General features: G+C 41.4%; 1 protein-coding gene across 5 annotated transcripts in view; it reads left to right on the forward strand.

The window, feature by feature from the left end:
* The window catches only part of TMEM131L (transmembrane 131 like), a 159,430-nt gene that overhangs the window by 86,963 nt on the left and 50,652 nt on the right, over nt 1-21,815 (forward strand). For all 5 annotated transcript variants that reach the window (XM_059173505.1, XM_059173493.1, XM_059173502.1 and 2 more), the window contains 2 exons: nt 277-393; nt 1,262-1,372. In XM_059173505.1, the coding sequence (XP_059029488.1) occupies nt 277-393; nt 1,262-1,372 (228 nt within the window). The remainder of the gene's footprint in view (nt 1-276; nt 394-1,261; nt 1,373-21,815) is intronic.

Here is a 21,815-nt window from a genome sequence, read left to right on the forward strand (position 1 = left end):
GAAGGAAAAGGAAGAAGGTGAGGGCATAGGATTCCCAATCTGAAGTGAAAGGACTTGGCAGCTGCCTTGTGGTCAGTCTGTGGTGTGTTCTTTGAGAACATTCTCTTCGATTATTGGATTTTGATCCATTTGGTGATTCTGGGACTCATGATACTTCTGAATCAAGGGTACAGAATAGGCATCTGTTAAGGGGAAATTGTCAAAAAAGGAAATCTCTGAAAGACATTTTTTTACAGAGGTTCATTCCAAATGGCTAATTTGGTACCTTCCCTTCAGGTAATTCCAGCAATGGGGAAAACATCCTTCAGAATTATTTTCTTACCTACTGAAGAAGGAAGCATTGAAAGTTCTTTATTTATTAATACCTCCTCCTATGGAGTCCTTCCCTATCATGTAAGTAACTTTCCCCTCTCGTCCCTTGATTTGGTTGTTGATTTAACAGGGGGGTTGGGTATTTTATAAAGGACTTTTGTAAATGTTGCTGCCTGGTTTATATCATTAGAATGAAAGATTGTTAATGACGTAAACTCCCCAGCTTTCCCGCTTCTTCTACCTGCCATGCTATACACAGTTGGCTGTCTTGAGCCCAAAGCACAGAGCTGTAACTCTCACTATGGATCTTTGAAGGGCATTGGAACAAAACCAGGAAGTCTACCATATTATATTTTTATTATAAAATTGAGTGGGCTTTCAGAGCTCTGCCCTGACCTCATGCACAGTCCAGAGGGAGAAGCTATAAAGGCAGTCCCTAGTGCTTCTGCCTCCTTCCCTCCTGGGCTCGGGAATATTTCTGATCAGGGGATATGGATTTCATGTTTTGGGGGGACCAGTTCTCGGGGAGCTCACTGTTCATATCAAGGCACCAGGGATGGAGGGGGAAGAGTTTTTTTGTTGTTTTTCAGGAAGTAGTTAGGAATATTTATCTTAAGTGGTATCTGACATCTTTAATAGGATGTGACATCAAGCCAAGATCTATCATTTTTGTGGTTAGTTCTTACTGGTTTCCATTAAACATTTGGTTCCATATCAGAAAAATTGTTTATTTTTGCAAAGGCTTGCTATAGTGAGGAACATTCAGCTTAAATATAGCAACTTTTGTTGCTTTCTTTTGTAAACAAAAATACATGTAATAATTGGATTAATAGAGTCTTACAGGCCACAGTGGTGAATACAAATTTCCTTTCCAAAGGTATTTTAACATTATGGCAAATATGTTTCAAAATGAATAGGGGAGTAATTAACTTTTTTTTTTTTTCGGAAGGTATCTGGAATTGGCACTCGAAGAGTCTCTACAGAAGGGTCTGCAAAGCAGCTACCAGACGCTTACTTTCTGCTTCCACAGGTCCAGAGCATTCGACTTTCACAGACACAGGTAATTTTAATAGATTTATTTTGAATTCTGGTATGCACTAAACTTTGTAGTCCTCTAAATTGAGGTATCTTTTGCTGCCCTTTTTATATAGGATTGTTAGGGATGTTAAACTCACCAGGTTGCAGAATTGGGTTTTTACTATTTTTTGCTTTTTTGGAAAAAAAACCCTGATATATATATATAGAAATAATATACATATGTGAAGTGTTGGTGGAATCTACGTACTTCTTGTGAAAGGCTGTATAATCTATGGTGTTGCTTTCCCATAGTTAGCTTAATCTTGTTTTTGATCATTTGAAATGTTTCCAGTTTCTCATTATTATTACCATTAGGCCATGTACAAGTTTTATAAGTTTCTTTATTTCCTTTTTGGCTTTCCTATTTCCTTGGGGTATGTTTTGTAAGGAGAGATTCCGTAGTTAAAGAGTATGAACCATTTTATAGAGCTTGTTAAATCTTGCCAGGTTGCTTTTCAGGAAGACAGAACCTCTGTGGTCACCAGTAATGGTATTTTTTTAGGAATGTCTTACTGTCTTCCCCTCTCCCTGCTTCCAGTCTTTCCTGAGTGGATCTCAGTGGAAAGAAATGTCGATGTTTTAGAGTGTGTATCCAGTCGACCCTTGAACAGTGCAGGGGTTCTGGGGGCCCACCCTCTCTGCATTTTATAATCTGTGTATAACTTTTGACTCCCTAGAAACTTAACTACTAATAGCCTACTGTTGACCAGAAGCCCTACAGATAACATAGTTGACTCACATGTTTTCTGTGTTGTAGATCTCATATACTGTATTCTTAGAAAAAAGTAAGCTAGAGAAAATATTATTAAAATCATAAGGGAAAATCCATTTACAGGACTGTACTCTATCAAAAAAGAATTTGCATATAAGTGGACCTTTATAGTTCAACTTCTATTGTTCAAGGGTCAAGTGTAATGATAATTTAATGTTATTTCAATATGCATTTCATTAATAGGGTATAGAGTTTGATCACTTTTCCCCCTTGACTTATTTCCTGGTGACTACGGATAACTTGGGAAATGGAGAAAACTCTTGAACCAATGTAGGATGAACTTTTCCACCTTACCTATCCTTTTTTCTGATTAGTGAATAAAGAACATTGCTAAGAACTTTGTGTGGGTCACAGTAGTATCTGGGACTTTCCTTCATTCAGTAGTCTTCTTGAGCCTCTACTATAGGCATGCACTGTTTTAGCATTTCCATCTTCCTGGAGCTTCCATCCCAGTGGGAAGACAAGCAAAACTAATTTACCCGAATGGAATGTCTGGGAGATTTGTCATCATTTTGGATAATTCTTGGGGCTTTTTAGTATTATTAGTTGTATTATTTTAAAAAAAAATTATTTTTTTTTTTTAAGATTTTATTTATTTATTTGACAGTCAGATCACAAGTAGGCAGAGAGGCAGGCAGAGAGAGAGAGAGGGGAGGAAGCAGGCTCCCTGCTGAGCAGAAAGCCCAATGAGGGGCTCAATCCCAGGATCCAGAGATCATGACCTGAGCCGAAGGCAGAGGCTTTAACCACACTGACCCAGGCACACCTATTATTTTTATTTTTATAAAATTGAATAACACCCCTTCCTAGGACTTTAAGGACAATTACTTAAGGTTTGCAAATTTGGATTTGGTTTAAATCCTAAAACCAGTGGGAATCTATTGAAAGGTTTCAAGCATAAGAATAGCATGATCTGACTTGCATTTTTTGTAGGGGTTGAAAGGCTGGAGTAAATGTGACTTGCATATGCTGATAGCATAGGTTTTTCCTGCTGAACATTTTTAGCCTTATCTCAGGGCCCTCCTTCAGCAAAGGGGGCCCACTGCGAATGGCCAGGTTTCTCTGGTTACTGAGACTGGAAGCTTTGAATGCCAGCTTCTGTGTTAGTGGTAATAAAAGTATTGAAACAGAGACAGGTGTTCAGATATCTTAGTTAATAGGGGTTAATTGAAGGAAGACAAGGCGGTAAGTAAGGGAGAGGGCAATGACCCTGCTGGCCTCTCCACGAGATCTGCTGGAGACTTTGTTATGAAGAGAGCTTGCACGTCAGGCGCTGTACCTGGCAGACCTTGTCTGCTAGCTGTGATGCCCACTGCCCTTTCTTGGGTCCAGGCTGTCATCGTCTCTCTCCCAGGCAATTCTGATGGACCCGTAACAGACCTGCCAGTGTCTACTCTGGCCTTTTCAAAAGTCTCTGTCCCCCAAATTCAAATTGGACCACACGTGGGATGTGATAAAATGCACTACATTTAAGAGTTTGTAGCTAAAACTCAAATTTGGGGGGCTGATCTTTTGTTAGAAACCAGTATTTTGAAGATCTGAATATCAAAAAATATCTCTTAAAAGGCGACTATTTTAATCTTCTATTTTTACTGTGATTCAGAAAAAAGGAAACTATATTTTTCAAGGCTTACTATATCAAAAAAAAAATAAAAACAACAACAAACCCTACAACATTAGACTAAAGAAATCATTATGGCACTCCTCAGAAAAAATTCTGACTGTGATATTTCTGCATGGAAACTACATACATATATTTGTGTGTTGTGTTTTAAGTGGGCATAAAATTGCCAGCTAACCTTCCTCAGAAAGAAATGTCTTCATTTTGATATTCTCTCTGTCTCAAGGTTTCTTCATTCTGTTTTTTTGGTCGAGAACCCAACATCTGGGTAGTGTTTGAGTTCAGCTTCCTTCAAAAGGGGTTAGAGGGTCTTTTTATGAGAAGGTACTCATAAAATCACCTCTGGCTCAGTTTAGAGCTGGAAGGTAGATCTGCTAGAAGGCTGGGGAGTAAGAAGGCTTAGGCAGAAATTAGGATGTCCTCAACTTTGCTTTCACTTACTTCCTTCGCTCCAGATGAAAAGAAATAACTTTATTGTGTCTAGGAATAAAATTTGAAGTTGAGAAAAGAAATACAACTGCTTCATGTGAGTCCATTGAATCCTAAGAGAACTGAAACTAAGGTGATAACAATCATTTAAAAGAATTCTCACTCAAACAATAAGAGGGCCAAATAACTTTTAGATTTCTTTGAGTAAAAGGTACAGCCTGCTATACGTTCTGGTTGATGTCACATCTGAGCCTAAATAGAGTTGGATTTCAGTTTAATTGCATATTAAAAAAAAAATTACCTGGCTTAAACATAGGTAACAGGAGACAAAGACATGCACACAAGGATTTACCCAAGGATTCCTGAATATAAAGTGTCTAGAAGGTGAAGGCTCCAAAATGAGCAGATGCTGCTTGATTCTACCGAGCTATAGACTTGCTAATCAGGGAAGGAAAAACAGCTGAAGTATTTTGCAAAGCTAGGAGTGTTGTTCAGCAAAGCCCTTCTGGTGCTCTGTGGAGGAAATATAAATGAAACGGCAATTTTAACATGACCATGAGCTATTGCTTTAAAACGTCAAAGAAATTTGAGTTGTCAACATCCTCAGTTGTCAGGAGGATCACGGAAGGCGTCAGCTGTTTTGCGGCTCCAAACCCAACACAGTTCCATGGTGAGAAATTAAGTTGAAAGTAATCAAGAGACAGCTGTGTACAGCTGCAGATCACTGTAACGTGTATGGCTTCACACACCTGATGCAGGTGCCTCCACTGTAACTCAGACATCGAGAAGCAGAATGAGGTTTTGGTCATGTGCCAGGATGGCTAGGAGCATGGAGAGCTCAGTACAAATAGTGACAGCTGTTCGTGCCTTTCCCTCACTTAGAACCTCAGCTCCGCAGGGCAGAGACCATTGCTCTACTGACCCCATCATAGGTGCTCAAATAACAGGCATCGGCATGACTGTGTGAAAGTCATTTTACACATCCAGGGATAAACAGGAAAATTACCAAATAAGATTATGGAGTACAAAAATGTACATAGTTTCAAGGAGGCTTTAGGGAGATTGCTAGAAAAAAGCATTTAAATATGTTATTAGTGGAGAGCTAGGGCTACACAGGGAGGCTTCTAGAACCTTTGGGTTAAATTGCATGATTATAAACCATTTTTCCCAGCGTGCTGTGCTTTACGTCTCCAGGACTTATTGCTTTTATAATCAGGAGTTTGTACATTTTCACCACTGTCACCCGCTCTGCTCCCCCTGCATATCCCACCTCCGGCAATCTTGAATCTGTTGTCTCGTGAGTTCAGTTGTGTGCGTGTGTGTGCACGCACGCATGCATGTGTGTGTGTGTGGTTTTTTCCTCCATAGAGTCCACATATAAGTGAGACCATGTCTGTTTTTCTCTGTCTTATTTCACTTAGTATAATGCTCTCTGAGTCCACCCATGTTGTTGCAAATGGCAGGCTTTCCTTCTTTTTTGACTGAATAATATTGCATTGGATATACATATCACATTTTCTTATCCATTCATTCGTTGACAGACACTTAGATGGTTTCCCTGTCTTACCCATGATTAAAAAAAAAATGATCGGGTGGCTCAGTCGGTTAAGCATCCAACTCTTGATCTCGGCTCTGGTCTTGGTCTCACAATCATGAGTTCAAGCCCTGTGTGTTGGGCCCCACCCTGGGCATGGAGCCTACTTAAAAGAAAATGCTACAATGAACATGAAAGTGCAGATATTTTTCCCAGTTGGTGTTTTCATTTCCTTTGGATAAATACTCAGAAGTCGAATCGCTGGATCATAGGGTAGTTCTGTTTTCAGTATTTTAAAGAATGGTTGTATTGTTTCCATAGTGGCTGCCCCGTCTTACATTCCCACCAGCCACCAAAGGTGCACTAGGGCTCCCTTTTTCTCCGCATTCTTACAAACTGTGTATATGCGTATGAAGAAGTAAATGTTGATGGAAGACAGGGGAGCTCTTTCCACTGGGGATCTGCTATACTGAGTTTTTCATATACAGGAGGTTGTCACGGCTCTTCTCTCACACTTCCTTAAAATTGCTTCCTGGGGTAACAACTAGAAATTTTATGGCATCACTCACATATCCTTGCCACTTGCTGCAGATCACCTCATGCGAATATACTGTGACGTCCATCAGTGTTACTCTCACGAAAACCATTGAAAGATTCAGGTAGCTGGGGCAACTGGGTGGCTCAGTTGGTTAAATGTCCAGCTCTTGATTTCAGCTCAGGTTTCTTGGTCGTGAGTTCAAGCCCCACATTAGGCTCCATGCCCAGCATTTATTTATTTATTAATAAATTAACAAATAAGATTCAGATAGCTGTGACATAAGTTAAGTTTAGGTAATGCCCCAAAATTATGGATTTATTTTAGGGATACAAGCTGGAGGAAAAATTAATTTCTTGTATGAGATTAAAAAGCCAATCTTATACCTCTGTGTGTTTCCAAGAAGCCTTGGATCTTTCCACTGAGCCACCCTACCTTTTTTGGAAGCATTAAATGAGCGTCTGTAAAGCATACAGGACAGAGCTTAACCTCCAGAGTATAATTTTATTAAAGTACTCTGAAAAGGGCATTATTTGGTATTTTATCCTCCTTTTCTAAAAGAGCATATGTTTAGGAAAATTGGTCCAACTGTCCATTTTATTTAATCTTCTCTCTACTATTAGGGGGAAAATAGTGTTCATATTTGTATTGTCATATAGATCATAATTGCTTCTGCCCTCTTTTTTTTTTTTTAAGATTTAATTTATTTTAGAGATAGCAAGACAGTGCAGTGGGGGAGGGGCAGAGGGATAGGGAGAGAGAATCTACCAGCGGACTCGCCGCTGAGCATGGAGCCTGATGCGGGGCTCAGTGCCATGACCCTGAGCTCATGACTGAGCTGAAACCAAGAGTTGGGTGCTTAGCTGAGAGTGCCACCTGGGGAACCCCTGCTTCTGCCCTTCTAATATGAATATCCTAAGCTTAAGATACCAGTTTGTTGCTTGGAATAACAAAAAATGGGTCTATCTCATGGAATAAACTAGGGTGTCAGTGAACAATTATTACCTAATTTTTTTGCAATATAGGCTCATTTTGGTCTTTTTTGTTTGTCTTTCACCTACTGGTATCTGACTTTTGCATTTTTCTTGCTCAGTTGAATCAGATGAAATGGCTCGCTCACTTCTGGAAACAGATATGTGTGTGTGATTCGTCTTCTCTCTAGATTCTTACTGGCCTGGTGTGTTGTAGCGGCTGCCGAGTTCCGTGGAGAGGAGGGTGTATGTTTCTGTCAATCTGCTGCACATGTGTGTTTGCTCTTAGGAATAAAGTAGAGGAACATGAGGACTTGAGATTGCTTTTAACTTTTTAAACCTTCTCATCTGGCCCTTCTTTTTCATTTATTTTGCCCTTTATGAAATAAGGGTTCCTAGCAGGTGAGAAGTCACTGTTACAGTGGGTCCCAGTAAGAGTCTGAGGTCCCTCTCCTTTTGCTGTAGTCTTGTCGTTATTTGGCCCTTGGCTTTTTCTGGTCATTCTCCACTCCAGTGCATGTGCCACACCGCTGCTCTAGCATTCTCCAAAGCAATGTCCCTCAATGCTTCCCTGGGCTCTGTACTATCTGACTCCCAGAGCTTGGCGTAGGAGGCCCTTGGCCTCTGCTCCAGCTTCCTCGGCAGCCCCAGATGTCCCCTACTTTCCTCCTCCACGCTGGCCTCCAAAACTGCTCACTGTAAGAATATGCCATCCCTTCTTACATATACTGCCTTCCCTTCATAAGCTCTCACCTCCTGTAATTCTCACAGTCCTTCTCATTCCATCCTTTGAGACTCAGTTCGGTTTCACCCCCTCTGCAGGCTTCCCAGGGTCCCAGGTGAACCTGTGCTCCAGTCCCACGGTACTCTTTTTAGGCCCTTGCTTGAACATTTGGGGCCCCGGTCCTCTATCATTTCTCTCCCATGCTTTTCCATGAGGCTGGCTGGGACAGGGCCTCTTTCCTTCTCCTTTTTACAATCTCACCATCAGTGTAATGTTCAGTACACTGAGGGCCCCAGAGTTTATTTGTTTGTTTGTTTTTTGTTTTTTAATTTATTTTTTATTTATTTTCAGCACAACAGTATTCATTATTTTGCACCACACCCAGTGCTCCATGCAATCCGTGCCCTCTATAATACCCACCACCTGGTTCCCCCAACCTCCCACCCCCCCTCTTCAAAACCCTCAGATTGGTTTTCAGAGTCCACAGTCTCTCATGGTTCACCTCCCCTTCCAATTTCCCCCAACTCCCTTCTCCTCTCTATCTCCCATGTCCTCCATGCTATTTGTTATGCTCCGCAAATAAGTGAAACCATATGATAATTGACTCTCTCTGCTTGACTTATTTCACTCAGCATAATCTCTTCCAGTCCCGTCCATGTTGCTACAAAAGTTAGGTATTCATCTTTCTGGTGGAGGCATAATACTCCATAGTGTATTGGCACCACATCTTCCTTATCCATTCGTCCGTTGAAGGGCATCTTGGTTCTTTCCACAGTTCGGCGACCGTGGCCATTGCTGCTATAAACATGGCCCCAGAGTTTTTAATAGATAGGTGAGTCAGTGGGCGTCCGACTTGAGATCCCCAAATAGCGTATCTACCTGTCGTTCCCTGTAAGATTTGTATGACTTCACCTTTTCACCACATCAGCCACACTGACCTTCACCAAATTTATTCCCAGGGCAGGTGGTAATATTCTTATTTTAGAAATTGTAGAAGAGACTCAGAGTTTAAATTACTTGGTGGAGGCTGAGAGCTGAATAGGGATCCATAGCACAGCTCAGTCTGCTGTAGGATTTTCTCAGATGTGCGAAGCATCATGATGACTCTAATATCTGTTGAGTCTGTAATTCATGTTCCACAAAACACAAACAGCAAGTGAAATGTGGTTTTGGGCCACATTTTTGTAATGGTAATAAAACCGTAGAAACACCTTAAAGGCTCAACAGTAGAGGGAGGATTCGATGAGTTTGATTACATCAGTATGGCAGACTATTAAGTGATTCTTCCAAGTTATAATCATGGTGCTTAATCTGACAAGTGGATAGTAGAATAGAAGGTAGGCTCTACTTGATGATTGTAACTGTAAGATAGAAGGTGAAATAGAATACATAAATAGAGTTGTGTTAGGCTTGTGAAAAGTGAAAGTTTTTATTTTTTAATTTTTTTACAGTGCTATTTTGGTTCTAAACCACTGAGATTTGAGGAGTGTTTCTGTGGTTTATTTGAGCATAATTCAAAGAATATTTGAAACTGGCATTGTCTCAGAATCTGGCCTAGAGTCTCACTGTTGCAATTGGCTTGTCTCTGAGATTTACAAGGACTCAAGTTATTGTTATTAGGATCATTGTAAAATAATGTTTATTGCTAAAAATAAAATGGTAAGCCAAACTGGGAAACCCAGAGAAGTGTAGAAGTGAGAGGAAAGCCCATGGCATACAGTCTCACCAATTAAAGGGGTATGTGTGTCCTAACATGGTGTCATATTACCAAATTATCTAAAAGTGAGATTGTTGTTACAAACAATTACAATGTAATCCTTAGATAAGGTGGGAGGGGACCAGAGGACTGAAAATTTAGAGGTAAGACCCAAGACCACCGTCATCCTTGGCAACGAGAACCAGGACCGATGTTTTATCATCTGCTCTCAGTGTGCTTTCTGAGTGTGCATGCCTGTGATAAGGGTTCCACTTCCCCACCACAGTCTAGTGTTGCTGGACGGTGTGAAGGAGAGCTTGAGAGCTTCTTTCTGGGTGTGCAGTGTGATACCTAATGCACTTCAGACTAGGAGTTCCTCACCTTTTCAGATGGACACAGCCCTCACTTTTGGAGTGGTGATGTCAGGCCCTTGTGCCTGCCTGGGACAGGTGTTGGGCAAGTGTTGCTTGGAGCCCCATGCCTGCCAGGCTGGGGGAGGGTGCCCCAGGGTGCTTTCCTGCTTCTCGCCTTACAGATGCTGATCCCTGTTAATTAAGTGTGGCAATCTGAAAGGGAATCTAAAATCACTATGGGGCGGGGACCAAGGGAAAGTCTTTTTAATCACAATTCCACAAAAGAGAAGGGGGCACATTTCTCACTAAGTTGCAAGAGTCTGATCCTGGATTTTGAGATGGAAGATTGAGAACCGGGAAATGTAACCTCTCTAGTGGCCCTGTTTTCTTGATGGGCTTCCATAATTAGTTAAATGGAAGAAACAGATTTTCTGAATGTGATAGCTGAGAATGCCTACAAATCTGTGTGTCATCAATAATGTATTTAGTACTGTTTCTTTGTGTGATAAAAGTTATTTGATTTTTTTTGAACATAATATGATACAGTGTTAGTCTCTGGAAAAGTATTACTATGTGTTAGATAAATGCCATTACTTAATTTTTGTCTGTATACTTGCCTCTGAATATGGCTTTTATTTTGTTTTTATTTTTTGGAAATAGAATCTTTATAAGGGATGTGTGCATTTTTAAAGTTGATACTGGACATTAAGAGAAGGACAAAAGAATACTAATATATCAATAATGAATACAGTGCTATAGAAATAGTACACATAGGGAGCAAGTGAGGAGCATTTACATGCATGAAAATGGCTTTTAAAAGCAAGGGAATTGGGGGGAAAACGCAAGGAATTGCTTAATTTTATACCTTTTCCTCTTTTTCGTCTCATCCCAATGAGGATGATTCAAGGGGATGGGACTGTGGGAAGTGGAGAATAGGGGGCCTGTGAGTGGAAGGAAGGGGAGGGAAAGACTGGAGGGAGAAATGCCTAGGTGTGTGGGGGTGGGTATCTCTTCCTTCTGTTCGACAGAGCAGGGAGTGCCTCCCCTCCGTCTTCTCCCTGTTGCTTCTCTAAAATCTCTGCTGTCTTGGCAGGAGCGAACAGTGTTCTTGGAGAGCAGTTACCTGATCAGTTCTTTAACTCGGCACTTACCTTGTTTCTTTTCTCCCTCCCAGGAGAATTGGCTGGCTCCTTACGGAAAACCCCGAGAGATCCCTAGCATAATAAATACAGTATTCAGAAGTTTCTGTTTTTAAATGTGTATTTTCCTTCGCCAAGATTATAAGCTCCTCAAGAGCAGGAATCCTGTCTTAGCCAGTATTTGTTTTCTGATTACCTAGCACAGTCTGACCATATAACACACAGTGAATAAGTGACCTTCAAAGGAAAAAACTATCATTTCAGCTATTTATGAACTTAAGAGACAAGAATCTTTTTTGACTTCTTTCAAACATTCATTATGTTAGAATATTCTAGAAACTTTTGTTGGGGTATTTGAAGATGCCCAACAAATAATGCCTGTATTCCTGGCCAAGTTCTAAACTAGTGGACGTGTAGTTAGGGGTGGTGCCTGGGTGGCTCAGTAAGTTAAGTGTCCAACTTTTGATCTCTGTTCAGGTCTTGATCGCAGGGTTGTGAGTTCAAGCCCCACACTGGGCTTCATGCCAGGCATGGATAATACTTAAAAATAGAAAATGAGAAGTCAGGGAACCAAAATGCCAGTCATATTGCTGATAAGCCACATTCTTATGTATCAGCTGAGCTCAGAGAGAAAGTTACCAACTCTCTGTTCCATTGGGTAGATCACAGAGTGGCCCGTCAGAAGGGGGTTTTGAGTCTGAAGGACAGACCCTCTTCTCAAGAGTAGAGAGGAAAGAAACCAGCTCCTCTGTGAGCCCCTACCCTTCTCTGTGCTGTCCTCAGTACAGCATCATGTTCTGGCAACCCCCTCTACCTCCAAGGGGAGAGGAAGAGTTGGGGCAATAGGATAGGTGAATTTAGGGAAAGAGAATCCTTTCCTTGTAACATTCCTCAGTTTTTGTACCTGTGACCCACAGGGCTTGCCTGTTATCAAGATGGGGTTTTCCTTTCCTCTGGCAAGGAGATCAGCAGACTCCTGGCAACTGTGCTCCCACTGTCCTTGGTCTGTTCCTCCTCCCACTGGAACCAAACCCCCATTTCTTTGATCCTCCTCAGATTGTTGGGGAACATTGCTGAGTTTGCCTCTTGAAAGCTCTGAGACAGATTAGAATAATTCACTAATAGTCCATTCCAAAGGCACACTGCAGTTAAGGTTGAAAGTTCATGTCCTCATCTGTTTCCCATTCTGAATTCTTTTCAAGTATGATATTGAATACAGCTTATCAGAGTTTTTGCAGTGGTATCAAATAACAGAATTAAGATACTCCAATAAAAAAACACCAGCCATATAAGTATGTCCCATCATAGAGATTATAGTGTAGTGAATAAGGTGCATTCTAAAACCACACCACCTGGGTAAAAATCTAGGTCACCTCTGAGTGACCTTGGCCAAGTTACCTAACCTCCTTGTGTCTTAATTCATCTAAAATAAATAATAATAGAGTACTTCATAGGATTGCTGTAGCTGTTGACTAAATTCATGCTTATAAAATGCTTAGAACTAGTACCTGAACCCTAACTAAAATTTGCATTCATCACTTAACTTAAAAAAAAAAAAAAAAGATATTTTGACTATAAACCTTCTCCTATTGTGAAACTCTTGGAGAATTTTTAAATTCAGAGATTCAGTCCTCTGGCAAGATGTGAAAATTCAAGTCTATAGTCCCATATCAAATTATCTTGGCTTGTGAGTTAACATTAAAAGAATTTGAAGCCCTCCCCAGTTTCTTATTTTTTTGGTCTTAGCCCGAGAGGTTTTCCACACCTGTGTGAGCTGGGGAGCCTTCAGCAGCCAGAGCCCGGGCCTGCTCTTGCTAGAACGCATGAGTCTTCCTCAAGTTATACTGACTTAATATTAAGTCACTCCGGGCTCCTGGCTGGCTCAGTCAGTAGACCATGATCTTAGGATTGTGAGTTCGAAGCCCACGTTGGGTGAAGAGATTGCTTAAAAATTAAAAGGAAAAAAAAATCTCAAAATGTATCAAGTCTCTTTTGAGCCTTCCTTGAGTCTAGACTCTTAAGATAAACAGGAATATCGGGTATCAACCTGCCATCCACCAGATTTGGAAAACATGCCTCCCATTCCAGCCCTCAAGGGACTAATTCTAAGCAGAATGATTCCTAACACTTCTTCTGGCCAAAAAGAGGGATGGAGGATGGAGAGCATCACCTTGGTTTTGGCTTCAGTTTATGCCAGTTGTTTTGATTCCAAGACCTTTGTATTTAAACTCAGTGAGGAGAGATTGCCCATCAGGAGGCTGCCTTGGGACCTCAGGAGCTTGGGGAAGTGCCCCTTGCACAGACCAGCTCCTCTCAGGAGCGAGCCCCAGAGGCACTCTGGTCTTCCCTCTGAGTGAGCACTTGGCAATGGTGGCAGCCTGGTGACAGGTGTGTTTTTGTTCTCCTTCCTGTAAGAAGCCCTTGTTTCTGGAATCTCTGTGCTGGAAGGTGGGGACACCCTGTTGAGGACAGAGGGCTGCAGTGCCTGGGCAGGGGCACTAGGATCTGTGAGCACAATGGTTTCCACAGCTTCTTACAGTAGACTCATTTAGGTTTCTGGAACCTACTTTTTCTTCTTCTTTTTTTAACAAGCCAGTCATAACATGGTAGGATTCTAGCATTAACTTGTTAGTCGTGGCAGTTTTTACTTCACAATGTGAGGTTTTTTTTTTTTTTTTAAATTAACATAGAATGTATTATTTGTTTCAAGGGTACAGGTCTGTGATTCATCAGTCTTACACAGTTCACAGCGCTCACCATAGCACATCCTCCCCAGTGTTCATCACCCTGGAACCTACTTTTTAGAGAAGGCTTTTCCCTTTCAGCCCCACCTGTTTCCAGTGGAGCATTGTTCTCACCTGATTCCTGGAGGGGAGCTGCTACTGACATTTAGGAAGCTTGGGGCCCGGTGGGGATAGCGTGTTGGCCGTGAGCCACTCACCGTCTCCCCCAGGTTGTGAGCTTGCCTCGCTTTCTCTGCCATTCGGGGCTATTCCTCCAGAATGTGCTTGACTTCTCCTGGCCCCTCTTCCTCTCAGGAAGGCTCAGTTGAGTTTCTAGCTATTTTTTTTTTTTAAGATTTTATTTATTTATTTGACAGAGAGAGAGATCACAAGTAGGCAGAGAGGCAGGCAGAGAGAGAGGAGGGGAAGCAGGCTCCCTGCTGAGCAGAGAGTCTGATGCGGGGCTAGATCCCAGGACCCTGAGATCATGACCTGAGCTGAAGGCAGCGGCTCAATCCACTGAGCCACCCAGGCACCCTGAGTTTCTAGCTATTTAACCAGCTTCTTTTGTTGGTCTTTTTCTTTCTCAAACATCTGTAAGGCTGCTACTGTTTTCTGGAATTGGCTAAGTCCTTTTTTTTTTCCTTGTTCTTTTTGATCTGTATTTTATATATATATATATATATATATATATATATATATATATACACACACACACATACACACACACATATACATGTACATGTGTGATTTTATATATATATATATATATATATATACTTTTTTCTCTTCTCTCTAGATGTTTCTTTAGATATTTTCTTGGGAGTTCTCCTAAAGGAAGAGAGATGAAAATCAATGAGTTCTGGGTCTGCTAAAAGCATCTGCTTTCAAACAAATCTTCTCTTCCCTGTGTTGGAGAGTCTTCCTCTGGAGATGCTCCTATCATACCAACATCTAAATCAGGCCTGGGGGTCAGTCTGTCTCCATAGTCTTGCCTGGCTCCCCTTGAATGGGTTTCCTCTTCTTGCTGCGCCTTCTCTTAGATTGAGTCCTACTTCTGTGAACTTCATAAACATGTTCCTCCAGGGCATGGGCCGTAGCTGTGTCTCCACCTTGTATTCTCTGAGCATTCTGCTCTGAACCTCCTGTCCTCTGTATCCCTGAACCTCTCCAGATCTTATGTAGTTGTCCTGGGTTTAGCTGTCTCAGTCCTCAGCTGTTCTTACTGTGGATTCTGCACCTGGCTTTACAAGTGCCTTTCTCCATACCTCCTGTAATGGAAGCCTGGTTTCTTCAGGGGGAGCAGTTCCTTTCTGCTAAGGTCTTGCTTTTCTTCTTTAATTACATTTTTTATTTTTTAATTTTTACTTATTATTATTACTTTTTTTTAGAATTTTCTTTTTAAAGATTTATGTATTTGAGAGAGAGAGCACAAGTGAGAGCGAGCACAAGCAGGGTGAAGAGCAGAGGGAGAAGCAGGCTCCCTGCTGAGAAGGGAGCCTGATGTGGGACTTGATCCTGAGACCCCGGGATCATGACCTGAGCTGGGGTCATGATCCAACTGAGCTTAACCAACTGAGCCACCCAGGCACCCTATTCCATTTTTTAAATGCTCCAATGAGCACAAAGGTCTCTCTCCCTCACTTCAGTTAGCTACCAGGCTATGTCCATCTCTCTGGATTCTGTTGAGCTGGACTTTTGAGGCCTCATTTTCTCAGTCATGTTCTGTCTAATTGTTCTCTAAGAGGTTAATCTTTCTCTTAAGGGGAGCTCTCACTCCCTCCTTCTTCCTCCATCTGCCCTTTTTGTTCATCTTGCTCTGATAGGAAAACTAAATCATGTGTCCCTAACCTTCCAGCACTTCTCTGATGTCCAGAGTGAACGGATTGTTCTAACCTTAGTGGTTGCTTTCTTTGTGCATGCGGTTAATTCTGTCAAATTGCTTGTCTGCCTCAACTCAAGATAAGAGCATCTCTTCTATCTGATTAGCTTATTGCTTCTTTATTTATAAAATCTGCCATCTGTCTGTGTATCTGTCATTTTGGATCTTGAGCATCTAAAACAGTGGTTAGCATTTAGATGATTAATAAATCTGGAGCCAGTGTGATGGGGAGGAACTTCTGAGTCTGTAGACCGGCCCACATGAATTTAAGTGAGAATTTAAACTCTTTCGTAGTTCCAACTCTTGGCCATGAAGATAATGCATAAAAAAGGAACAGAATTTGGAGCAGCCTGTCTGTACTGTCTGTCTGGAGTTGGACCCAACAGTTTCTTCCAAGATCTGGCAATAAAAGCAGATGGTCCAGCTCTGGGAGCTCTCTCTATTGTGAGAGGAGTCCTCACTAGAACATCTTTTCCTTTTCCTTTTTCCTTCTCCCCTTCCCTTTCCCTTTCTAGTGGTGAAGTATATGAACCATAAACTACCATTTTAAGTGTACAGCTGAGTGGCATGATGAAGTACATTCACACTGTCATGCGATCATCACCATCACCCATTCTAGAACTTTCTCATCTTCCCCAACTGAAGCTCTTACACCCACTACATAGCAACGCTCCATTAACCTTTCCTCTCAGTCCTCCCCAGGACCATTAGTCTGCTTTCTGTCTCTATGAATTTGACTGTTCTAGGCCCCCTCATATAAGTGGAATCACAGAATATTTGTCCTTTTGTGTCTGGCCTATTTCACTCTGTTACAATGTTTTCAGGGTCCATCCGTGTTCTAGTATATGTGTCAGATCTTCCTTAAGACTAGGTAACATGCCATTGTATGGATACACCATGTTTTGTTTAGTCATTCATCCATGGATGGATTTTGGGTTGTTTCAACTTCTGACTACTGTATGTAATGCAGCTATGGATTTGGGTGTACAAATACCTGTTCGAGTTCCTCCTATCACTTTTGGGCATATACCTAGAAATAGAATTACTGGATCACTTAGTAATTCCATGTTTGATTTTTTTTTGAGGAACCACTATACTGTTTCCCACTGCGTCATCCTTTCTTCCATAGCCATGGCTGACTTTTGCCATGGCTACTCTTATTTAGGTAAAAGCTACACCCACATTGCTCAAGGTCTAGCTTCCACCGCCTGCATCATGAAAGCCCCAAATTCTGTGGAACCTGGGCCCAGGGTCAAGACCTGAGCCAGGCCTTCAGGACCTGCTTGCCATTTGCTCAAGGCCCACAGCATCCAATTGTATAAAAATAGCTGCTTGCCTTTGGATCAAGTCACCATATGCCACATGACCTACCAAGGTGAAAATCCCACAAAGCTCTCCTGAAACTGCCAACCCAGCTTGTAACAGCGAAAAGCCAGCTTCCCAAGTGCAAAAGCTGAAGTATTGCACCATGTAGGCTACTGGCATTTGGTCCAATGACAGGTCTCAGTATCTAAATGCTAACTTGCTTTCCACATTGCTTTTTGCTAACTTGGTTTCACGGTTTCTGGCGCATTTCAGGAAGGTAGAAGCTTGTGGGCAACACATGGCTCTTCTCTTTTCTTGGGTTCTAAACCAAATGTGAAATAAGACAAAAAGAACTTGAAGTGTTTTAGAAATGACAACAACAACCCTCTTCTCTTAGAAACCAAAAGAGTGTGGAAGAGGAGTTTCCCTCTCTTACAACCTTGATGTGGGAAAAACCATTTCCCAGAAGCATTTAAGTTATTTTCTGTGAAGTTTTACTCATTTAATGCATTAATTGTGAATGACCAAATGAAAACAATAATACTCCCTTTGGAAGGTCTACCATGTGTTCTGTGTGTGCTCTGTGGGTTTTGTTTCGGGCTCATAACATGGCTGTGACCTCACTAACTCTGTTTTATCAAAGAGGAAACTGAGTCTTAGGCAGGGTAGAGGATGCCCCTAAGGTTTTTTGTTTGTTTTAAGATTTTATTTATTTATTTGACAGAGAGAGGTCACAAGTTGGCAGAGAGGCAGGCAGAGAGAGAGGGGGAAGCAGGCTCCCCGCTGAGCAGAGAGCCTGATGCGGGGCTCGATCCAGGACCCTGAGATCATGACCTGAGCTAAAGACAGAGGTTTAACCCACTGAGCCATGCAGGTGCCCCACCTCTGAGGTTGTGGCCGGGGTTTCATCTCCAACTGAGTTAACAGCAAAGCCTTTTCTGGAAAAGATGTGGATAAGAGAAAATGCAGCACATGAGCTTTTATCCCTCTTCCCTTAAAACAAAAATGAATTTCAGCCATTTCCTAGGTTTTTACAGATATTTTAGCAAGGGGTCTGGCAGGGTAGATGAATTTTGTTTCAGTGGTTAAATATCTGAGGATTAGCAGAGCAGTGGTTAGGAAGAGGGCTGAAGCCCAGTTGCTAGAGAGGAGAGAAAGCAACCCTACAGTGCTGACTAATAACTCCACTGAGCCTGGCTGTTGTACAGGAAACACTAAATTAGGAGTTGGGTTACAGAGCGTGGCTCTTGTATGGAAGGGACCCAAGAAAGGGCCTGTTTTATGCAAACTTACTTGCTGTATAGATTGTGTTGTACCTAGCACTGTAGATGGGGCCACTGTCTGGAATGGTCACATGGCTTATACAGAATCTGGATTCCTGCTGAAAGACATTTACCTGGAAAAGAACCTTTAAAATTTAGCATTAAAAATTGTAGAAGGGGAGAAAAGTGAGACCTAATATTGGAATTTATCTATAATTCTTTTATGTATTCCTCAAATATTCCTTAAATGCAAGTTTTCTGTGTGTGGTCATTACTGCCAACGCCCTGATTTCAAGGCTCTTGATCACTCTGTTTGTATCAGTGTATTATAGATTCTCATATATTTTTGCTACGATATTGGTTTATTCTTGTTTGTAGAAGTCATCTAAGAGGGCTGGATTTGAAGTCTATCATTTCCTTTCCTCTTTACTTATACATGATACCCCAGATGACACTCTGCCTGGGCCTGCTGCCCTCAGACCAGTTTCTTAGCCAGAAGAGAACTAGGTGATTTCTTCTCTCTCAGATCCAGTCAGCTAGAGTCATAACACAAAACCATGGGAATATAAGCCATTACAAAAGGGAGTTTTTAACCCTGCCATTTTCTGGACTGTTGCATTTTCTCCTGGTAGGGTTTTTAAATACATGTTTCCATGGTGAAGAAATTTCCAGCTTTTAAATTTAGGAGAAGTATACTTGGTCTGTTCTGATTTACTTAGAAAAAAGTACTGACCTGTGTTAAAGACCTGCTATTTTTTTTTTTTCCTGGTTTCCATTAGCTAACCTTAGGACCTTTGATAAGTCATTTAAACCTGCCAAACCACATTTCCCCCCAGCTTCTACAAGGGAATAATACCATTGTACTGCATGGAACAACCAAGAAATTATTTTATTTTTTGGCTGTGAAATTTATGAACTAATTTGTTAAAGTGATTTTGGAGGGTTTGAAAAGTAAAGAAGTAGGTTTCTCTTTTCCTTTTATAATCTGCCCAGGCACACACACAAGGGGATGTCCCACCGTCTTAACACATGTGCTCAGCTGGGGTCCTTTCAGAGAAAATTGTGTGTGTGTGTGTGTGTGTGTGTGGTCCTTTCAGAGAAAATTGTGTGTGTGTGTGTGTGTGTGTGTGTGTGGTCCTTTCAGAGAAAATTGTGTGTGTGTGTGTGTGTGTGTGTGTGTGTGTGTGTGTGTTTGCCCTAAGTAGCTCATGTTTTGGTTATAGTTTACTTTCTTAAGTCAGGATTACATTAGTTTTGTTCTTTTGATGAAGACATGAGCCTTTAAATTGCTCTTTGAGAAAAATTGGCCTGCTTCAAGGACAGTTTGGAGGTGTTGGGACTCCCCCTTGTGGGACTCTGAAATGTTCTACAACAACTGAAACAATACAGTAGTGTATTTTTATTGCCCTTTCGACTAAGAGAGGAGTCTTACTTAAAATGGTAAATAAGAAATTGATCCAGAAACTTACCAAGAATGACCAAATACTGGGCTTTATATTACATCAGATCACCCTGCAAATTGGATTGTTTCATCGTGTTCAAAAATCCTAATTCTGAACTTATAATATTTCAACATTTGAAGAAATATTTAGGTAAGAGAATTACCTTCTGAGGTTAAGGCTTATAGTTAAATTGCTGTAAATTTTCAAAAAACACAACTATTATAAATGCATATGTTAAAAATGTGTTGATAGGGGTTTTTCTTTAAACTTTTTTTGTGGAGGGTAGTTTTAGGTCAGAAGTACATGTCAAGAGACAGGTTTTGGTATATTCTTTTATTTTGTAGCCATTGTTTATTATTTTTCGTTTCTTGCCTATTTCAGACTTAACCTTTTTCAAGCAAGCATCTGTGGCTGTGTGCCCACTTCTCTTTATTCACTAACTGCATATTGAATTTAGTGGTAGGCTCTACAGTAAAAGCATCAAACAAGGTGCTTGCAATCTTCTGGGAAGACAGACCTGGGCAGGTTGTCAGGGGAAAGGTGCCGTGGGTGTAAGTAATGGGCAGTTACCTCAGCTACGGTGTCAGGGAGAACCTTGGTGAATGGGATGTTTAAGCTGGACATGAAGGTTTAGCTTAGTAGAGGAAGGCTGGATTTGGGGATGTGAGTCCACAGCAGAAGGATGAATTTGGAGGTTGAAGGCAAACAGCAGAAAGTAGACTAGTGAGGCGAGAGCATAATTAAGGTGGTGAAGACTTGGGAGGTGCCTGAGTTTTGTGGCTACAGTAAAGGATTTGGTCTTTGATGGGCTTTGAGCAGATAGTGGCGTCACCTGATTTGCATATTTGTAAGCTCACTCTTGATGCAGTGTGGAGACTGGAATGGAGAGGACAGAGGTAGACACAGGGAGAACGCAAGCCCACCTGTCTCCTCCCTCCCTCCCCTCCCTTCCACGAGGACAACTGTCCCTAAACTTTTTCTGTAAAGGCCTAAAGAGTAAATTTTGGCTTTGTAGGCCATGTGATTTCTGTTGCAAGTAGTCATCTCTGCAGTTGTAGCATGAAAGCAGCCATAGACAGTCCATAAAAGAATGAACACAGCTGGCATCCAATAAAGCTTTATTTACAAACACAGGCAGTAGGCTGGACTTGGCCCATGGGCATAGTTTGCCGACCCTTGATCTCCAGGGTATTAGGAATGAAGAGAAGTGAATGGATTCAAGGGTACTGAGGAGGTGGGGTCAGTATAACTTGGTTATGGTTTTGTTTGAGAAGGGTAAGTGAGGAGGTAGAGCGAAGTTGGTGTTCAGGTTTCTGTCATAAATAACTATGAATAATGGTGCCAGGGCAACACGCACAGCAAGGGTAGCAGCTGTCTTGGCGAATGTGAGCATTGAGGAGGAGTGGACATGGGTATGCGGACAGGGCTGAGCTGGAGAGAGAAGTGCAGGCAGCTTCCGTGTCTCTTCCCTGGGGGGAGAGAGTGAAGAGGGCAAAAGAGAGAATCCAGAACAACTCTAACATCTTGAGAGGAGAGAGGAAGAGCCTCAAAGAGGAAGGAGAAGAACCAAGAGATGTGGATAATGGGGTTAAATTAGCAGATGAGTTGGACAAAATGAAAAAAGTGTCTATTAGATTAGTGTGTGAGCAGGTCTTTTATAACTGGCTAAAGCAGTTTCAGAAGTGGTGGGCTTTTTCTTTTTATGTCTTTGATGGTGGGACTCATTTACAGAGAGACAAATTCAGAAATCTGGTTCTTCCTTAAGATTTTAGATTCCATTTACAAATGGTATTGTTCTGTTTAAGTCTAGCAGATACTAGCAATTGCTTTTTAAAAGAACTTCTGGTTAATATTTGGTCCCGCTTACAAGCTTGGTTAAACTTCTTAACTATCTTCACTGCATTTTAAAATGCATTATATTTGACTCCAGTTTGGCTACTTTAATCACTGAATGACAATTGCAGTTGTTAAAAATGTGTTTTTTAACATAATAAACTTAGGTAATTCTTAATAAATCTGACAAGTCAAACACTACTGT

The sequence above is a fragment of the Mustela lutreola genome, chromosome 1 (genome assembly GCF_030435805.1).
Source record: "Mustela lutreola isolate mMusLut2 chromosome 1, mMusLut2.pri, whole genome shotgun sequence".
Classification (NCBI taxonomy): Eukaryota; Metazoa; Chordata; class Mammalia; order Carnivora; family Mustelidae; genus Mustela; species Mustela lutreola.